Here is an 18030-nt window from a genome sequence, read left to right as displayed (position 1 = left end):
TGGTGTATGTAATGCATTAAATGGTGCATGGAGCATACTACGGGTCACAAAGTGATTCAACTCATAGAGATTTATATGGAGTAATGTAAAAGGTAGATGAAAGAGTTAATGTAAAAATGAAACCCCTAATAAATTGTATTATAAAGATATACATTTCCATGCCTCCTTAATTGACTCTCCTAGTATCCTGATATCTCATGTGAGCCCTGGTGGTGCAGTGGTTAAATGTCTGTACTACAGTCACTCACTCACAAACCATAAGGTTGTGAGTTCAATACCAGCTAAAGGCTCAGGCTCGACTCAGGCTTGCATCCTTCCAAGGTTGCTAATGAGTACCCTGCTTATGGGGGCAATTAGCTTACAGTTGCAAACTGCTTAGAGACTGCTTAGGTGGTACAAAACAGTATATAAATGAAGCTGCTATTGCTATGTATGAATGCTCTCTGAAGTCCTATCCAGAAAGCTTACTCATGTCTTCTGTCCACATTTGTGTGCAGCTGCATTAAGCAGTGCACTTACGGCACTGCACATACTTTCTGCATGCCTTCAAGTTGTTTCCAACCTATGGGGACCTTAAGACAACCCTATCATGCAGTTTTCTTGGCAAAATTTGTTCAAGAAGGTTTGCCATTGCAGTCCTGAGGTTGAAAGTGTGTGATGTGCCCAAGGTCACCCAATGGGTTTCCACTGCTGAGAGTGATTTTAACCCTCATCTCCACAGTTGTAGTCCAACGTTCAAACCACTACATCACACTGGCTTTCACTGCACATACCAACTAGCATTTATCCACTCATCAGAAAAGTCTGCACAGACTGGGCTACCGTGCAGACAGGAGTGTATGCAGAGCTTTTATGTGGTGTGGAACCCAGTGTACTTTGGATTCCAAGAGTCTCTGGAAGCTTTCACACATACATGTAGTGGTTCTGCCCCCTTTATGCAAGAATGCCAGGTTGCAAGGCTATTTAGCACTTGCACCATTCCACACTGGGAGAATCTATGATTATAACTTTAAGATAGCTTTCAGATAGTTTGCCTTTTGTAATCCCCTGTTTACTTTTGCTCTTCATAATGAGAAATGCAGCAGTAACATGCTATTTTAACTTCGTTAAAAGTCTGCAGCCTTCAGTTTAATCATTATTTTCCTAGCAAAATATTTGTTTCGCCAGGAAGCCTTTAGACCCCCAGCTCTTAGAGAAGAACATATAAAAGCAATAAAAGACTTAAGAGCTGTACAGATTGCCCCTAAGGGGTGGCAGGAGGCCGCCCCTTTCCTGGCCGGATCAGGGCTGTGGCAACCTCATGCCGCAGCCCCGATCCAGCCTCTGGAGGGTGCAAAAGGCCATGACTCTTTTTTGCAACCTCCAAGGGGCACCATAGCCTCAGCAGTGTGGCTCTATGACATCCCTTCAGTGCTGCATCATTTGGACACAGTGCTGGAGGTGCGTTATGATGGCACATGTTGTTTGGAGCGGTGCACACCATCATGGTGCCATGGGGGCGGAGTTAAGGCAAGTGTAATCAGGACACTGAGCACTGACTCTGCCCACAGGCCAGCACAAAGCGCCGGTCTGTACAGGCCCAAAGTTTATTTCTTGTTGTAGGTCAGCCAATAAATAATATACATAAATAAATAAAATAATTAGCATGTATGATACTCAAACAGCATTTGTTTCATTCATGATGAGACAGGCAGACCATGTACTATGCTGGTTTAAAAAAAAAACTCCTAGCATTCTTGGATGTTCATAGAAGTCAGACTCTCAAATGATTTTTCAAGTCGATCCAACTAAAGTGTTCTTTGCATTGAGCTCAAATTTAGAGATTCCATTACCCTTCCTTACAGCTGTTCAGCGTGTGCTTCTTACTGATATTTGTAGAAGACTAAATACTATGAATGCAATATTTAAACTGCTCATTGAATACATATACAAGCATTCTTGAACAATATTAGTGTAATTAGGATAGATGGTACCACATGCAGTGATTCCTGCTTGTGTTTGTCACTCTACTTCATTTATGATAAATCACTAAGCATAAATACTCTGATAGAAAGAAGATTTTCTGTTTCATTTCTCCAATGAGCAACAGAGTGCCGCCACATGACTAGAGTCTGAATTTCAGTTTTAGCTGGCATGCACAGTTGAGCTGAATAACATTTGGCACAATGTAGAGTACAAGTGAGCCACTAAATGGCTGATTTACTAAATTATTATTGGATGAGCCTTTGCAGTTCCAATGGAAAGTGCATCTCTTCATGGTGTGTTCAAATTGTTCTGTGTTTAAATATTCAGCATGAGGCTAATGTGAACTGATGAAGTGAGACTACAAACATTCACTTTCAATATAGTCGGAGAGACAGAGATGCAACATATCATGTGGCCTGTGGAGGTGAAAATGATTTATATTTAAGGCTGCTGTTGCCTACTATAAGGAACTCTTAATTATCCTTGTATTAGGATGAGTAATCCAGAAACAGAGAAGGGACACACACAGAAGCAACCGGATTTCTTGTTTATTGAAGCGTCACAATTCCAGCAAGGTCTGCTTCAACATCTGGTTTTAGCCAAACCTATTCTTTAGGCATTGTTATACATCTTATGCAAAATAAAGGCATGCTTTTAAACAAAATTCTGAGGAACAGTTGACAACTGTGTGTATAATGCCAGTTTGTAATTATACAACTTCTTCTGCAAGGGGGAAAAAAGGGATAATTTCTTTACTGCCACCTGCTGGAGCTGGTAATAACCCTTTGTCATACTAAAAGAACAAGCATCCTCACTTTAGAGGACAGTTACAGCAAGCATTTAAAATACTGTGATCCGAGATACTTACAGTAGATTAGAATTTTTTATTGGTACTGTGTTGCCATAACAACATAAAGGCAGCAGATGACTTAAGCTAAGCTTGCAAAGCAAAAGGCTGCTCATCTGGCAGTTAAAATGAATACAGTTCACTTCACAAGTTCCCCATATGGACCCTTAGAGTATGGTAATGAGGATACCATATGGTGAGAAAAGAAATGCACAGAGAACAATTGTGCTCCACTGGATGAGTGAACTGGGTAGGAAGTTACGAGAAAACACAGGAGAGAGATTTGTCTGTGTGCTCTCTAGCTCAAGGATTTTTCAGAGCAGGGATTCCTCTGGTCTTCCCTTAATCCTTAATGTGTACATGTACGGATGTGACAAAGAAGCAAGCTGAACATTTTGCGAGATCATTCATCATAAACTGTCAGCCATGTTTACAAATCAGCCCAGGATGATCTTCTATAACAGTAATGCTTAAAAGGTAACAGTGATAAGTTTTAAGACAAAGTGCAGGGAAATTTAAGCACTCTTGACAAGTAGAAACATTAGTGGTAATCATTTTAGAAATGCTTGCATCTTTTTGCATGCATGGTTGGCTGTAAATAATGAAATGTGTAGAATTTTTTAAAAGGTAGGTGTAAAGTAGGATACATGTTATTTATATTTTCCAAAACATAAAAGAAATAATTGAATGAGATCACAAAGCAGCATCTCTCTCTCTCTCTCTCTCTCTCTCTCTCTCTCTCTCTCTCTCACTCACACACACACACAGAGATATATTGTACAAATGTAAGGCTAACCAGATTCTCAACCTGGTAAGATAGCTTGCTAAAGGCTGCAAAGTCAATTTTGTACTACACATGCTTCATAAAAGATGAATATAAATGCATTAGTTAGACACGGTGAGCTAAATTAGAAGGTCAGGCAGGGCTGGAAGGGCTGAAAAATCACACAACCAATGACTGTAATTACTCTTTTTTTAAGTCTATTAAGTGGTGTTGTTCTATCAAGGCTCAGGGGTATAAGACACGAAGTACAAGATAAAGTAATGTGTATTTATTACTCCCACAGGATCAATTTACTTGATATTTTCAGCTCCATGGAGCAAAATACACAAATGCAGCCTTTGTTGCAATCCTCAAAACTGCAGCATATACATGTACACATATACATACAGAGACAACACTATATATCCAAAAGGACAACTGCTATTAGAAAACAGCTCATAGATAGGTTTGGTATTTTTCCTTTGGCTTCATCACTTCAGTGTGTGTGTGTGTGTGTGTGTGTGTGTGTGTGTGTACAATAATTTTAAAAATCAGCACAGTCAAGGGGACAGACCATGTCTCAGTCATAGAGTATATACTTTGCATGTATGAGGTCACAGGTTCAGCTCCTAGAGCAGAGGGCTGAAACATGTCCAAAATACTGGGGAGTTGCTGCAAAACAAATGCAGAAAACACTCAGGTGAATTGTTTTATATAAGGCAGCTTGCTATGATTTGTATTTTATGTGGTGTGATCTAAACCTACAGTCTAATTAGCATGTTATGTCAGGGGTGTGCAATGTCAAATGACCTGGGGGCACATCATCATCATCATCATCGGCATTTTCCTGGACAGAAGGACATCAGGAGGGCACACAGGCTTCAAAAATGGCATTGGGGATTACATGTAGAACCCTATCACATGGGCTTAACAGACCAGCTTACCTTTCTCAAATTCAGCATTATTTCTGGAAGCAGACTCATGCTATCACACCTAAATCACCGAATCACTGCCTGGGTCCATCCTGGATACAGCCAGGGTCATCTATGCTGCGTCTGTGGCCATTTTTAGAAGTTGGAAGCTTTTGAATTCTAAAAATGGCCATGGAAGTGGCCTACAGATCTCTGGCTGCATCCGAGATGGACCCAGGTGGTGATTCGGCAGCAATTTAGGTGTGTTAGGAACCGGCTGCCTCCTGAATTAATGCTGAATTTGGGAAAGTTAAGCTGGCCTGTTAACCCCATGCAATAGGGTCCATAGTTTATGGGCAGCACTCTGCTCAATTCTGTATTAGACCACACAGTACTAACCCATTTATATATTGGTACACAAAGGGATGCATGCGGGTGCACCATACGCGGCTTTCAGCATATGCTGAAAGCCACGCCGGAAGAGCCCGTCGTGCACCCCAGAAAAAGTAACAAAAATGTTAGGTAGTCCTTTTAAAATTCAATAAACATGGAAATGATGAAATCCTATCATAGTGCTAAAGCACTGAAAGTGTTAGGTATACCTGTTGTATCATGCTTATGATGTTTAGGTATAATATTTTATTTGTTGTGGTGTGCCATCAAGTCATTTCCAGTTTATGGCGACCCTAATGGAGCCCTGTTACAAGTTTTTCCTGGCAAGATTTGTTCAGAGAAGGATTGTCTTTCATTACTCTGAGGTTGAGAGAGTGTGACATGCCCAAGGTCACCCAATAGGTTTCCATGCTTGAGCAGGGATTGAAATGCTAAAACCACTACACCACAGTGTGCCCTCCCCTTATGCAGGGATCCATTCCGGATTCCTTTGCGTAAGGGGAAATCAGCGTATGCTGAAGCCCCATAGTAAGTAATGGGGCGTGCACCCCAGAAGAAGTAATGGGGCACACACCCCATTACTTAATATGGGGCTTCAGCATACGCTGATTTCCCCTTATGCAGAGGGATCCGGAACAGATCCCCGTGTAAGAGGAGGGAGTAACTGTATATGGCTTTATATATGCAAAGTTTCAGTCCTGACACAGACAAATGATGCTCACAATGGTTGCCCCACGAGCATTATGACAAGCAGTAAGCAATCATTACAATGGACAGCAGAAAGCACCAACAATTATTTTATTACTTACTACTACAGTGATGACACAATTTGGCTCCTGAGCCCCAGTAGAACATTTTGAAGGTGCAGATAATATAGCAAAGGGATCTATGCTATTCTTGCTGTCCTTCATATATTAAAGTTTTGCCATCAGTTCCAAATTACACCATCTGCTCTGATGTTTTGCTGAGCAAACAATGACCCACTTAGAAAATGCACTGGAATGGATACATACTGTATTTCTGCAGACCTTCAAAGAGACAAGAGCTCCTAGCCAGCAATTTGAATATGGTTGTGACCTTCTTCTCTCAGAGCATGAACATGGTCTTTGATGTTGGCCTCCGTGAACTAGCAAACTGGCCACCTTACCTAATTTTGGCTTGGTGACAAGTTCAGTGTCAGCCTGAGACTTCAGTGTCATTTAGAAACTTAATTGAAGTACTCTACCAATAAATGAATCATTAAAGCATTTTTGTATATATTTTGCCTTTAAACCACCATTAAAGTTATGCTAAGAAGGCTTTTCTCTCTGTTGCACTACTCCAGGAGTAGGCAACCTTTTTGAGTCAGGGGCCAGGTTACTGTCCCTCAGACAACTGGGGGGGCCGAAGCCAGGGGGTGGAGCTTCCACCCTCCAGGGGCGGAGCCACATGCCGGGGGTGGAGCTTCCACCTTCCAGGGCGGAGCCACATGCCAGAGTGGAGCTTCCACCCTCCAGGGGCGGAGCCACACACTGGGGGTGGAGCTTCCACCGAAGCATCATCATCATCACCACCACCACTATCATTGTTACAGCAGACCTTTGTTACAGCACTTTGGTAAGTCACACTGTCTCACCTTCATAAATAATAAAAATAATGAAATGAAATAAAAAGCAATAATAAAAATATTGAAATACAATAAAAAGCAATACTAAAAATAATGAAATAAAAAAACAAAAATAAGTGTTATATATTTTTAAAAATTAATGGAAAAAACCCATGGCAGACCTGAAATGACTCACCTTTCCACCTCCTCCCCCTCTTTCTCATCCTCCTCCTCCTCCTCCTCTTTCTCATTGAGAGGGCATTTTGCAGAAAGAACACCCAGGGCAAGTAGTAATAATAAAGTTACAAGCAAGGAAATTACTAAAATGCAATTGAAAATAAACTGCAGCAAGCAAGCACACTGTGTCAACCCAGAAAAGCCACAAGTTGGTGAGAGGGCATTTTGCAGAAAGAACACCCAGGGCAAGTAGTAGTAGTAGTAATAATAATAATAATAATAATAATAAAGTTACAAGCAAGGAAATTACTAAAATGCAATTGAAAATAAACTGCAGCAAGCATGCACACAGTTTCAACCCAGAGAAGCCACAGGGTGCTGAGAGGGAAGTTTGCACAAACACCACCCAGCTAACCCCCTCCCCCAAGGAACCAACCTCTTGCCTTGCTGCGGCTCTGGCTCCATTTCTCCCTCGCTCTGCACTCCTTCTGCCTCCTCCTCCTTTCCCTGCTCTTAGGGAGGAAGAGGAGGAGGGTGGAGGGTGAGGTGGAGCCTGCTGCAGGCCCACTGCAGCCCCTGGAGCCCTATTGGAGTGCTCCAGGGGCTGCACTGGGCCTACTAGATGGGCGCCGCCATTTTGTTTTTCAAAATGGCGGCCGAAGTCTTGCGTGACCTTTGCCATCCTGAGGTCACGCGAGACTTCGGCCGCCATTTTGAAAACAAAATGGCGGCCGGAGCGGCACGAAAACGGGGGAAATGAGCGGCAATCAGCGGCAGGACTGCGCAGGGGCCGGCGGGAAGGCCTTGGCGGGCCGGATCCGGCCTGCGGGCTGCAGGTTGCCGACCCCTGCACTACTCTCACAGGTGCATCTGGCAGGAAAACAGGAGAGGGCCTTCTCAGTGGCTGTTCCTATACTCTAAAACTCCTTTCCCAGAAAGGTTAGATTGGCATCCTCCCTACTCTTGCTGTAGTCAGGTGAAGACCTTTCTATTTCAATAGGCCTTTGAGGACTGATTGTATAAGACCCAGCCCACCTAAATAATGTACTGTGCTGGACTCTATTTGTTATCTTTGTTCTGTTCTGGTATGTGTGTGTGTTTAATGGTTTAATTTTTTTGTATAGTTTAATCACTTTTAAAGTTTTTTATTTTGTGAAACTATGTTTTTGTTTTTTAAAAAATCAACCCCAAAACTATTGGAAGGCACCTTGGGTCCTAAACTGGGAAAAAGACAAGATATAACAACAACAACAACAACAACAACAACAACAACAGGGCAATGCAATTCCTTCAGAAAAATGCCGCTAGGTCTCAGAAGCCCTGACCCAGGTTTGGATTTTGGCAGTGGATATGGGGGCTTTAACTCTTTATACACTGCTGAAAATCTGTATTTCTCCATCTCTCCTTCAGCATTCTCCTGATGCCAGTGTTGCTAAAAATCTTACAGCTAATCAGAAGATTAGCAGGAAAGGACTAAGCATGCATTAAAAGACTTTGTAAAAGGGAGCTTCTTAATTAGAGGCTTTGTTAACTGTGGTACACCTGTATTTCACTTTTAAAATTTGTAATAATATACTGGGAGCCAATGTGATGTAGTGGTTTTAGCATTTCAATCCCTGCTCAAGCATGGAAACCCATTAGGTGACCTTGGGCATGTCACACTCTCTCAACTTCAGAGTAATGAAAGACAAACCTTCTCAGAACAAATCCTGCCAGGAAAACCTTGTAACAGGGCCCCATTAGGATCACCATAAACTAGAAATGACTTGATGACACACCACAACAAATAAAATATTATACCTAAACATCATAAGCATGATACAACAGGTATATCTAACACCTTCAGTGCTTTAGCACTACAATAGGATTTCATCATTTCCACATTTACTGAATTTTAAAAGGACTACCTAACATTTTTGTCGTTATAGCATCCATTATAAGCAATTAACACCATCCAGATAGCAATTATTTATGGTCTGCATAATCTAATGTCAAAGAGTCTTCCTCATGGGATCCTGCAATTATGTGTCCGATAAGTCAGGGGTGAGGACATGTGACTGCTCAGATACTGTGGGACATCAGCTGTGACCACTGGAAATGTTATTAAGGCTGATGGGAGTTAGGGCTTAATAATATCTGGAAACTGCAGGTTTTGAAGTCCTGTTCTAAGCATTAACATTTATTCAGCTCAAAACGTCCAGATACAAACATATGAATGCATCTCATGTTTCTTGAATAGAAAAGGTGACATCATTTATACCTAACATGACTTTGTGCCTTTAGATCACACTCCAAACCCACAGACACCCTTAAGCTGATGTATGATAAAGACATGACACAGAAATAGATTTTAAAAGCCCATATCACTCATATTTTTGAAATCTAGGTTCCAACTCAACATCTGAAGCAAAAACACAAAGATTCTTCCATGACTGTGTATTGAGATGTTGACAGCTGAGACAGAAGCTTTAGATATTAGATCAGATGTTAGTTTTAACATGGCTTGAGCTTCTGAACTTGCCATTCTATGTAACATATAATGAAGTCCCAAATCTAAGTTTTCTCTATCTGTTTGCTTACATAATTATTTCAATTCATTTTTGGCAGCCGCAACAGCATAGGAAACCTAAAGCCTCTTTTGACTATCCACGGTGGAGCCTTTTTCTTTTTAAAAGATGCATTTCCCTTCAAACACTGCTAGTATTTTTGTTACTCTGTTTAACCTTACATTATCATGTATAACCATGGCCTAAATGTCAGTCACATCAGCTTCTCAATAGCTACACATATAGAAATACAAACATGCAGAACTGTCACACATTATGAGGTATATGCTGTTTCTGTTGCCTCGCATATTCTGATTATGCATGGGTTATGTCATGGGTGAATAATCATATCACCTAAATATACTGAAATGTATCTTAAAATTATGTACAATGCTATGAAGCTGAACTTTATAACCTGTGACTATTCTAGTTGCTGGAAAGCTATGCTACCAAATCTTGCTGGGGAGAAAAAACCCTCTGCATTTTTGGCATTTATCTGTATTTTAAGGTGCATGGTGGTAAAAAGATTTGGTGTAAACAAAATACATATTTTATGTGGCGGCTTTATTATGAACAACAGAATAGCATTTGAACGTCCATTTTTTATTAATTGCAACTTGTTATGTCTAAATTTGAAGAAAAATATGTAGTTTATTTTCTACCATAGATTATACTGTATGCCACACTGAGTTCTATACACAGTGATATCTCTATGTGTGAGTGGGTTTGTTATAATAAATAATTGACAGATCAGTACAAAGCCCATGTATTCACAAGCTAGACATATAATAATTTACTGTGATGTAACAATAAACTAGAATTTGCACTTCCATTCTCGATTTACTGCACCTTGTTATGTCTGCATCTGGGAAAAAAAACCTGTGGCTTATCTTAATTATTCTTTCATAAATGTAACAACCCAGTTTCAAACCTTGGATTATGAATTTGGCTCATTTCAACAAACTATACCTCAGTTTAGAGTTCAGGCAATACTAAACTGCTCATGGCACAGCAGAAGAGGGGATGTATTTCATTCTCATAATGATCTATAGTTTATTTTTTACATTCAAAAGTAGCACTAGACTCTGTATGCACCATACACATTCAGGAGATGAATATGTGGTAACCCAAAGCAGAGACAGTGGTTCAACCCACATTAATGAGCCCAATCATAAATATTGATTAATTATTCAAGAATTCCTACCCTGTTCATTTAATGAATATACCATACTCAATAATGTCTTACAAAAGCAGCTTATGTAAATCAAACATCACTATCATATCATAAAATAAGAATGTGAAAAAAAGGAATAGAAAAGGAAAATAGGCTCAGCAAATAAAGGACATGTGCATGCCAGCACAAAAGCTTGTTAGAGCTGAGAAAATGAGAGGAAATGAGAGGTAACAAACAAACAAATAAATGATTGGCGACTGCATGTCATAATCTTGGTCATTTGCATTGGGCTACACTTGTATCCCTTGGGTTACATTGATTCAAATGCTTTTGCATTTTTAATTTGGTTATAAACACACAAAAGAATTTTTCAGACAATATACATATTTAAAATCAATATGCAGAGAAAGTGTGAGATCACACCTATATCTCTTGACTTCCGCACACCAGATAGGGTGTTGCCTAAAGCTTACACATGTAGAATCATGAAAGCTCAGTTGGTATGCAATGTTATTTACCCTACCAAAACTCTAATGTGCAAAAAATAACATGTTTGTTGAGGACATGTGGGGACTCTGCAGCAAGGACTTGATTGATGCATCAGTGGAAAGAAGGCAGTAGGCAAGATTCCACTTTCTCAGTCCAAGCACTGGTTCTACACAGCTGTTGTGTCTACAGTACTAACATTTCCTTTTGAAACAAAACAAAACTGTTGGAGATGTGGGCATCTAAAAGATATATTCACATACACACCACTTTTTTTACTGACCTTTGGCAAGCGTTCAGGGTCACCAGGGTGCCTTGGGATGACTTTCTGTAACCTTTGGAAACCATAGTCAATGGTGGGTTCATTCAGAGCTGAAACAACAAACATAATAATTATCCAATAAGCTATGAGACAAAGCACTCTGTTGGCAAGTTTATTGAATTTAATGCTTTTTCATATCTGGAAACTATCACAGCAACCTCTTCCCTCGCTCTTTTTCACTTAAATCAGCAATGACTGTGAAGCTGAAATTCAAACACTCTTTGAGGTTAAATGTGAGCCTATGGTATGTGTATCTGTGACAAGGTGACAAAAAGTTTTGGTCTTTATAAAAAAAACATTTAAGTAAGAAACAATTATATTCCTGGATGGCTTGATGAAATTTCTTTGATGCATGTTCTGTACTTTGCTTTACAAGGTTTTCCATCACATTGCTGGAATGAATTATTTTTTATTGTGGAGGGGCTGAGATACCAAATAGCCTTTTATGCTTGTAGATTATACATGTATTTGATCCTATTTATAAACAAAATCATAAACATTTTCCTTGTGAAATACAAATTTGCCCTCACTGCAGCCATCATTACTTCCTGCGAAACCCCCAAGAAATGAACTATATGAAGGAGGGGGGGGGGGGAACAGTATGCAGCCAGTTACTATCATACAAAGTTCTCAGATGGTTTGACATCCTAGCCAAATGGTAACTATTTTCTGCCAAATATTAAGTATGGAAATTGTCACATTTCATTTTTGTTTGCAAGCACATATAATTTCAAATGTTTTCTTCCTGCTGGGTGAAATTACTAGAGTTTGGACACATTTGTTAGTAACCTTTTCACATTTCAGGACTTTTTGCAAAACAGTATATTCAAAGACATAAGATGTAGCACCTTGAAGACTAACAGAGGGCCTGAACAGATGGGCCAAATCAAGTGGCTTTCAGTCACTTTGGAGGCATGCTGTTTAAATGCCTCCTCAGAGACCGGAAGCCACACCAAAGCCACACTCTGGTCCTTATGACTGGAGCAAAATGGACCCAGGATAGTCCGATTCCTGGCAGTGTCAGTCTGTCCCTGCATCTATGGCCTGCCTTGGGAGTGGGCCATGCAGACAGTGGGGTTCTGACCTGCTTCTGACCAGAGCAGACTCAGGCCACTCTTTCGTGCACATCTGTTCCACCCAGAGAGAAAGAAACTGTAGCATAAGCTTTTGTAGAACTTCTTCAGCTGCATGAGATGGACTAGTAACTAGGCACAGACCTTTATAAGCAGGCTATATGAATAGCTATAGAAATGCAAAATTTGTGGGTATGATGATGAAGTGACAAGTTCTTATTAAAAATTGGTTGTTGAGAGATAAAAGCAAACCAGGGTGTGTGTGTGTGTGTGTGTGTGTGTGTGTGTGTATGTGTGTGCGAGAGAGAGAGAGAGAGAGAGAGAGAGAGAGAGAGAGAGAGAGACCATATACAGTGAACTATTGGTATCTGCTGAGATTTGGTTCCAGGACCCCCTGTGGATAACAAAATCCATGAATGCTGAAGTTCCAATTAAATATAATGGCACAGTAAAATGGTGTACCATATATAAAAAGGCAAAATAAAGGTTTTCATTTTGGAATATATATATTGTCAAGACACATGGAACCATGGATCAGTGGGTACAAAGGGTGCACTGTAAATGGTGGAGGAAGTTTTGGAATGCAGTGTTGTGCTGCGGGGGAGGCAGAAAGGAGAGGTGCTAAAATGGGCTAGATAGCCCTCATGAGGATGGGCCCTGCATCATCCAGAACCTATATTTTCCCTGTATGATCTTGGGAGCTAAGGCCACCAACAAATAGCAAGAACTGTATACTATATTTCAGAGGGAGGAACTGTCAAAACCACCTCTGAGGATTCCTTGCATAAGAAAACCTTATGAAATTCATATGGTCACCATAAAATGGCAGGCAGCTTGAAGACCCATACACGTACGTATTTTGCCTCGCTCTAATTTTTAAAAGCTTCTTACTTTATATATGCAATAAAACAAAATTCAAAAGACTAATAAAACAACCATCAGAAGATAAGATCACATACTAAAAAACTTCATTCATGAAATGTAAAAACCAAAGAGAAGGCACTGATAAAGGAACACAAATGTAAGATAGTCATATATTTTTCAACTAAAGGAATTTCTTTAAGTGAAAGCAGAATGATTTGAGTTCAAGGCTGCTTAGCAAACGCAACCATTCAGTCACCTATGAGCACTTTTAAACTTAAGCATCAATAATTAGTTAGAAGAAAACATAGTGGCAAGAATTACTGGCTGTATTTAGAAGACACAGTGTTGCATATCTAGAGATCACTATCCATTTTAAATACAGTCTCACTGTCCAAGCTGCCACATCTCAATTTCATCTCCACATCTTTAAAATGAGAAGATTCATGAATGGCAATGTAGATTCCCTAGCATTGAGCCAGGGCAGTTAAAGCAGTCTCAAACTGGATTACTTCTGCAATGTGTTTTGGATCACAGATAATAATATACACTGCAGTTTGCAATCTGCAGTCTCAAATGTCTGATGTGTGACATTTCCCCTGATTGCTAATGACCCTCTAAATGACTTGAGATGGATGCTGGGGAAGTCTATTTAATGTTTGAAAACTACTCATATACTAATAAGGCTAAACTAAAGTTTTTTAATAGTTTTAAATCTGTATTATTTTAAATATGTTGTAAACTGTGTTTAGTCCCAATATTGGAGAAAAAGCAAGATATAATTCTATTATTATTATTATTAATTATTATAGCAAGTAGCAAAATTAACACAGAAGAGATGATTTTACTGACTTGAATCACTTTCCTTCTGTGTTATATGAAAATGCAATAAGACCAAGTGTAGAGCAGAATTATCTATCAGACTGTTTGATCAGTTGCTAGTAAGTTTTAAATTTGAACCAGAAACTTGCAATTGAAATTATACATGTTTCTTTATAAACAAGTAGAAGAATGTAGAGATTTGAAGACACCACCATATTATTGTTCAAGTCTCAGACAAAATAAATGGTTTTCTTGGTGCAAATATGCTGCTTAAATTCTAGATTAACTTGTTTCTTTATAGCAGTGAATAAATGAATTCATTTATAGATTCTTTGAAGCTTTTGCCATTGTTTTCAATGAGAGATGGAATGAAAGCAACCTCCTTGGCCATACATAAACTGTATTCCATCGTTCCCCAATGTCCTACTACACAAATGTTTTTTGCTATAGATAGAAAAAAATATCAATAAGATTTTTTTTAAAAAAAAAGTACTTTTAGATATAGATGGAGTAACAGTCAGTGTTTATGTTTCTGACATCCATCATCCATTAAAAACAAAGTTAGCACATACCATAGTTAAAATGCGTTCCCATTACCCTAAATTTCAAAAAGTACATTGAAAGTACTACTGACTTTAAAAAACTGTATTAAATTCAAATAGGTCCAAAGGCTAATGGAAGCAATTTGTGTACCAACCCAAACTGACTGGCCTACTTTTCAAAATACAGGTATGATAATCTCATGGTTTTAAAAGGACATTTAAATTGAAAGACTGTGAATATAGTACATAATTATACCAATAGCACCCTTTAACTTGTCAGCTTGTAAATCTAAAAGGCTATCAATCATTTCTAAAGAGGAAATAAACCTTAAAATTCTTTGATTGACTGTGCTTACTTTTTCTGGTTTTTTTTAAAGAAATAAAAAGAAAAAATGGATTAAAGTGGCCAGAAATCCATTTACAAAAGTACATTGTTTTACATAGGTGAGTAAAAAGCCAATAATTACACCTCCAAAAGACATCTAAATCAAAGTAAGTACTTTTCCCTCACTTATGTATTTCAAGTTGTGTGGAACTTCAGGCAACTTTTTATTAAAATACTTTTCTAAATGCAGTGCTTATTGAAGTAGCTAATAGAATAGCATTTTCATTTAAGGTAATGTAATCATTTTTGCAAATATGAGATTTAAGCCATTTTCTCCTATCTAAACAGTAAACTTTCAACCTGTCTCTTGTGTGAATTAACTAAAATTACACCCAGGTGTACAAAATCTGTCTATCTGTGCTAGTGTATGAGTTAAGGCACAATATTTATTATTCTTTCCATTTTATGAATTACTACTTAAACCCTTGAGGAAGAAGTTACTTTCAGATTAGGCTTGAACAGAGTGTGCCTTAGAAGCACTTTATGCACTGTATTTCAAACTGTAACTCGTAAAACCCAATACTTTGAGTACAAGGGGGAAAAAATACAGATCTATGAAACTGAGAACTGGGCAAGTAATTATTTTAATGTTTTCAGAACTGCAGTTTAAATGTTCACCAATTTTGTTTCAATATCCTTTTCAAAAATATTAAATGTATTCATCACTCTAGTAATTAAGCAGAATATATATATATAAATTCTTGCATTGTCTATTTTTTTCAGTTTGAAATTAGAATTAAAAGGATTCCCTTTCTTTTTTCCAATAAGTTTCTTATAATGAGCTCCTGCTGTATCAATATAGCTTTTGTTGTTAATTGAATGACTGTCTGACATAGAGGAGAGAGGAATTTGTATCTCCAGCCATGCTGCCAACTTACAGCAGAATGATCGACACTTAATATCAGCAATTAAACGAATCTGTTCAAATATCACGTTGAACTTGGGTTAGTCTTGGGAAACTCATTCAAATACTGTGGGGAATAATTGAATTAGACACATTTTAATGTTATTATTTGAGGAAAAATAAACACACTACATGGGAACATTTGGGAGATATCTTAGACCCCAGGACAAAAGATATATCTGAGTGATTTGTTTTGCTTGCATTGATGGTGTCACTTATTTATTAATTTCTCTTCTCTTTTTTTGGCCACTTCTCAAATATTTTCTTCTGTCACTTTGATATCTACCTTGAGTAAGCTGGTTACAGAGCAAAGAAAACCTCTCTGCAATGGGATGCAGAAGTATATGCGAAGGCAGAATTTGAAACAATGTCACAAGCACTGATTGGGGATTCCATAGTCAGAGTGCTGCTACGGTAGGGATATAATTCTTTATTAAAATTTTACTTGAAGGGAGCAATGGATAATTTCAGCATTTTCCTTCCCACTAGGAGAAAGTCTTCAAAAACCACACAGTTTTCAAAATCTATTCACAATTCATTCTATGCAAAATTTCCATGAGGTTGATATGTGTAGAAATCAGCATTTTCTGCACAGAAAACAGCATCTTCTACATGACAATAATATTTCAATGTAAAAATATTAATTTCTGTGCAGAAGATTCGGCTTACTATCCCGAATGCTGTTTTCTATGCAAATCAACCCTGTGCAAATTTTATATAGAATAAATCCCCAATAATAGAATTTTGTGTGCAGAAAACAGCATTTTCAGCACATGAACTAAAAGTTATATGTTGAAATATTATTTCCACACAGAAAACCTTGTTTGCTGCACAGAAATTACTGATTCCTGCACAAAACAACCAGGTGCAGATTTTGTGCAGAAAAAGCCCCAAACTAAGATTCTTGTCACTCCAGGATTGTTCTTGTCACGGTTTCTGAACACTCAAAAAACATCTCTATGTTTTTGAACATTTTCAAAATGTCTTTGCTTCCTTATTACAGTGAAGATCCTGTTACACATACAGAACAACCAAATTTCATGAGGTATTGGAACATGCAACAGAGTCTCCACTGAAGATCTCATATTTCTGGCAGACTCATATGGGAGAAAGTCTTTCACATATCCTGCCCCATGCTGTTTGTAAGTCAAACCCAGGACCTTGAATTGAATTCAGAAGCAAATTGGAAGCCAGTGCAGTTCTTGTAAGTTGTAGTGTAGATGCAGCCACCAACAGACTCTATATCTTCATATTAAATCACTGTTCTTCAAGTATAACTGAAATAATTGTCCTTCCAGTATTTAACACTGTATTGGCACTTTTTAAAATTGAAATTTACCCTTCAGACAACATTTTAAAAACTGTGCAAACTGCACTGAAAAGGAGATAAAGCAAACAAAAATGACAACAAATGACAACTCTGGCAAAAAGCCCCCGGATCCGCCAGGAAAGCTTATGTCCCTATCTGGCCATTTACTTTTCTGTATGCAGCAGCAAACACTACTGAGCCACAAGACTGATGCAGCAAGTTCTCAACCAAGCACCTTTGTATGCAATAGGGCTTTAATTGGTCCACAGGGGAGCATAAAAATCCACTTCACACACACATCATCAAGTGAAAGAGTATATTTTGCAAATCTCAGATGCAAAGAAAGTTTTCTTTCCTAATTAAAGATCATTAAATGAAACATACAAGCACTGGGGCTATTTTTGTTGTGCTTGCTGTTGATTTGTTGTGCTTGTTGTTGATATATGATTTACTCTTTATAAAGTTTCCTTTTCATTAAACTTTTCCTCCCAAGTGTTTATGCCCATTGGCAATGGAAAATGGAAGTGGGTGGAGCAGGCTCCACTAAGACACTAGGCTTGGTGTTATAAAGGTTATGGGAAACCTAACTCAGAGTTTCCCTGCTTTTATGACTTTATATGTCTCTTTCACTTAAACATATTCCTGTGAATTTAATTTCCTTTTCTTAATTGTACTGCAGCATTACGTCATTCTTAACTAGAAATAGAAAGATATGTTGCTAATAAGAAATGTACAATTTCAATTTTGCAGCAACTTAAAGTCTAAATAAACAGGCATTACATTCATCAGATTAGAAATAACATTTCACTACCAAATCAAACTGAAAAACTAGCACCTCTGTCTCTGGCTTCTTCTAGTGACAGACCTGTTGTCATCCAATGTGATTGTACACATGCTGTACTACATTTTTGTATATATTCAACATCATCTAGAATCTCAGTTTCAGAATGAAGTGTCAGTAACAA

General features: G+C 38.4%; 1 protein-coding gene and 1 long non-coding RNA gene across 7 annotated transcripts in view; one reads left to right on the top strand and one right to left on the bottom strand.

The window, feature by feature from the left end:
- Positions 1-18030, bottom strand: part of LOC149321733 (transcription factor COE1) — a 483412-nt gene that overhangs the window by 46960 nt on the left and 418422 nt on the right. For all 5 annotated transcript variants that reach the window (XM_089527644.1, XM_089527686.1, XM_089527655.1 and 2 more), the window contains exon 11: positions 11131-11219. In XM_089527644.1, coding sequence (XP_089383770.1) covers positions 11131-11219 — 89 coding nt within the window. The remainder of the gene's footprint in view (positions 1-11130; positions 11220-18030) is intronic.
- LOC149321734 (uncharacterized) lies at positions 6364-17346 on the top strand. 2 transcript variants are annotated; one of them, XR_016281475.1, is made up of 4 exons: positions 6364-6475; positions 14845-14911; positions 16053-16170; positions 16760-17346. It is a non-coding gene; the product is annotated as an uncharacterized LOC149321734 (long non-coding RNA). The 2 variants fall into 2 exon arrangements; XR_016281474.1 differs by lacking the exon at positions 6364-6475 and adding an exon at positions 13006-13092.

The sequence above is a fragment of the Sceloporus occidentalis genome, unplaced genomic scaffold, assembly GCF_023333645.1.
Source record: "Sceloporus occidentalis isolate IW3139 unplaced genomic scaffold, rSceOcc1.0.p SCAF_1, whole genome shotgun sequence".
Classification (NCBI taxonomy): domain Eukaryota; kingdom Metazoa; phylum Chordata; class Lepidosauria; order Squamata; family Phrynosomatidae; genus Sceloporus; species Sceloporus occidentalis.
This window is presented reverse-complemented; position numbering and strand designations above follow the sequence as displayed.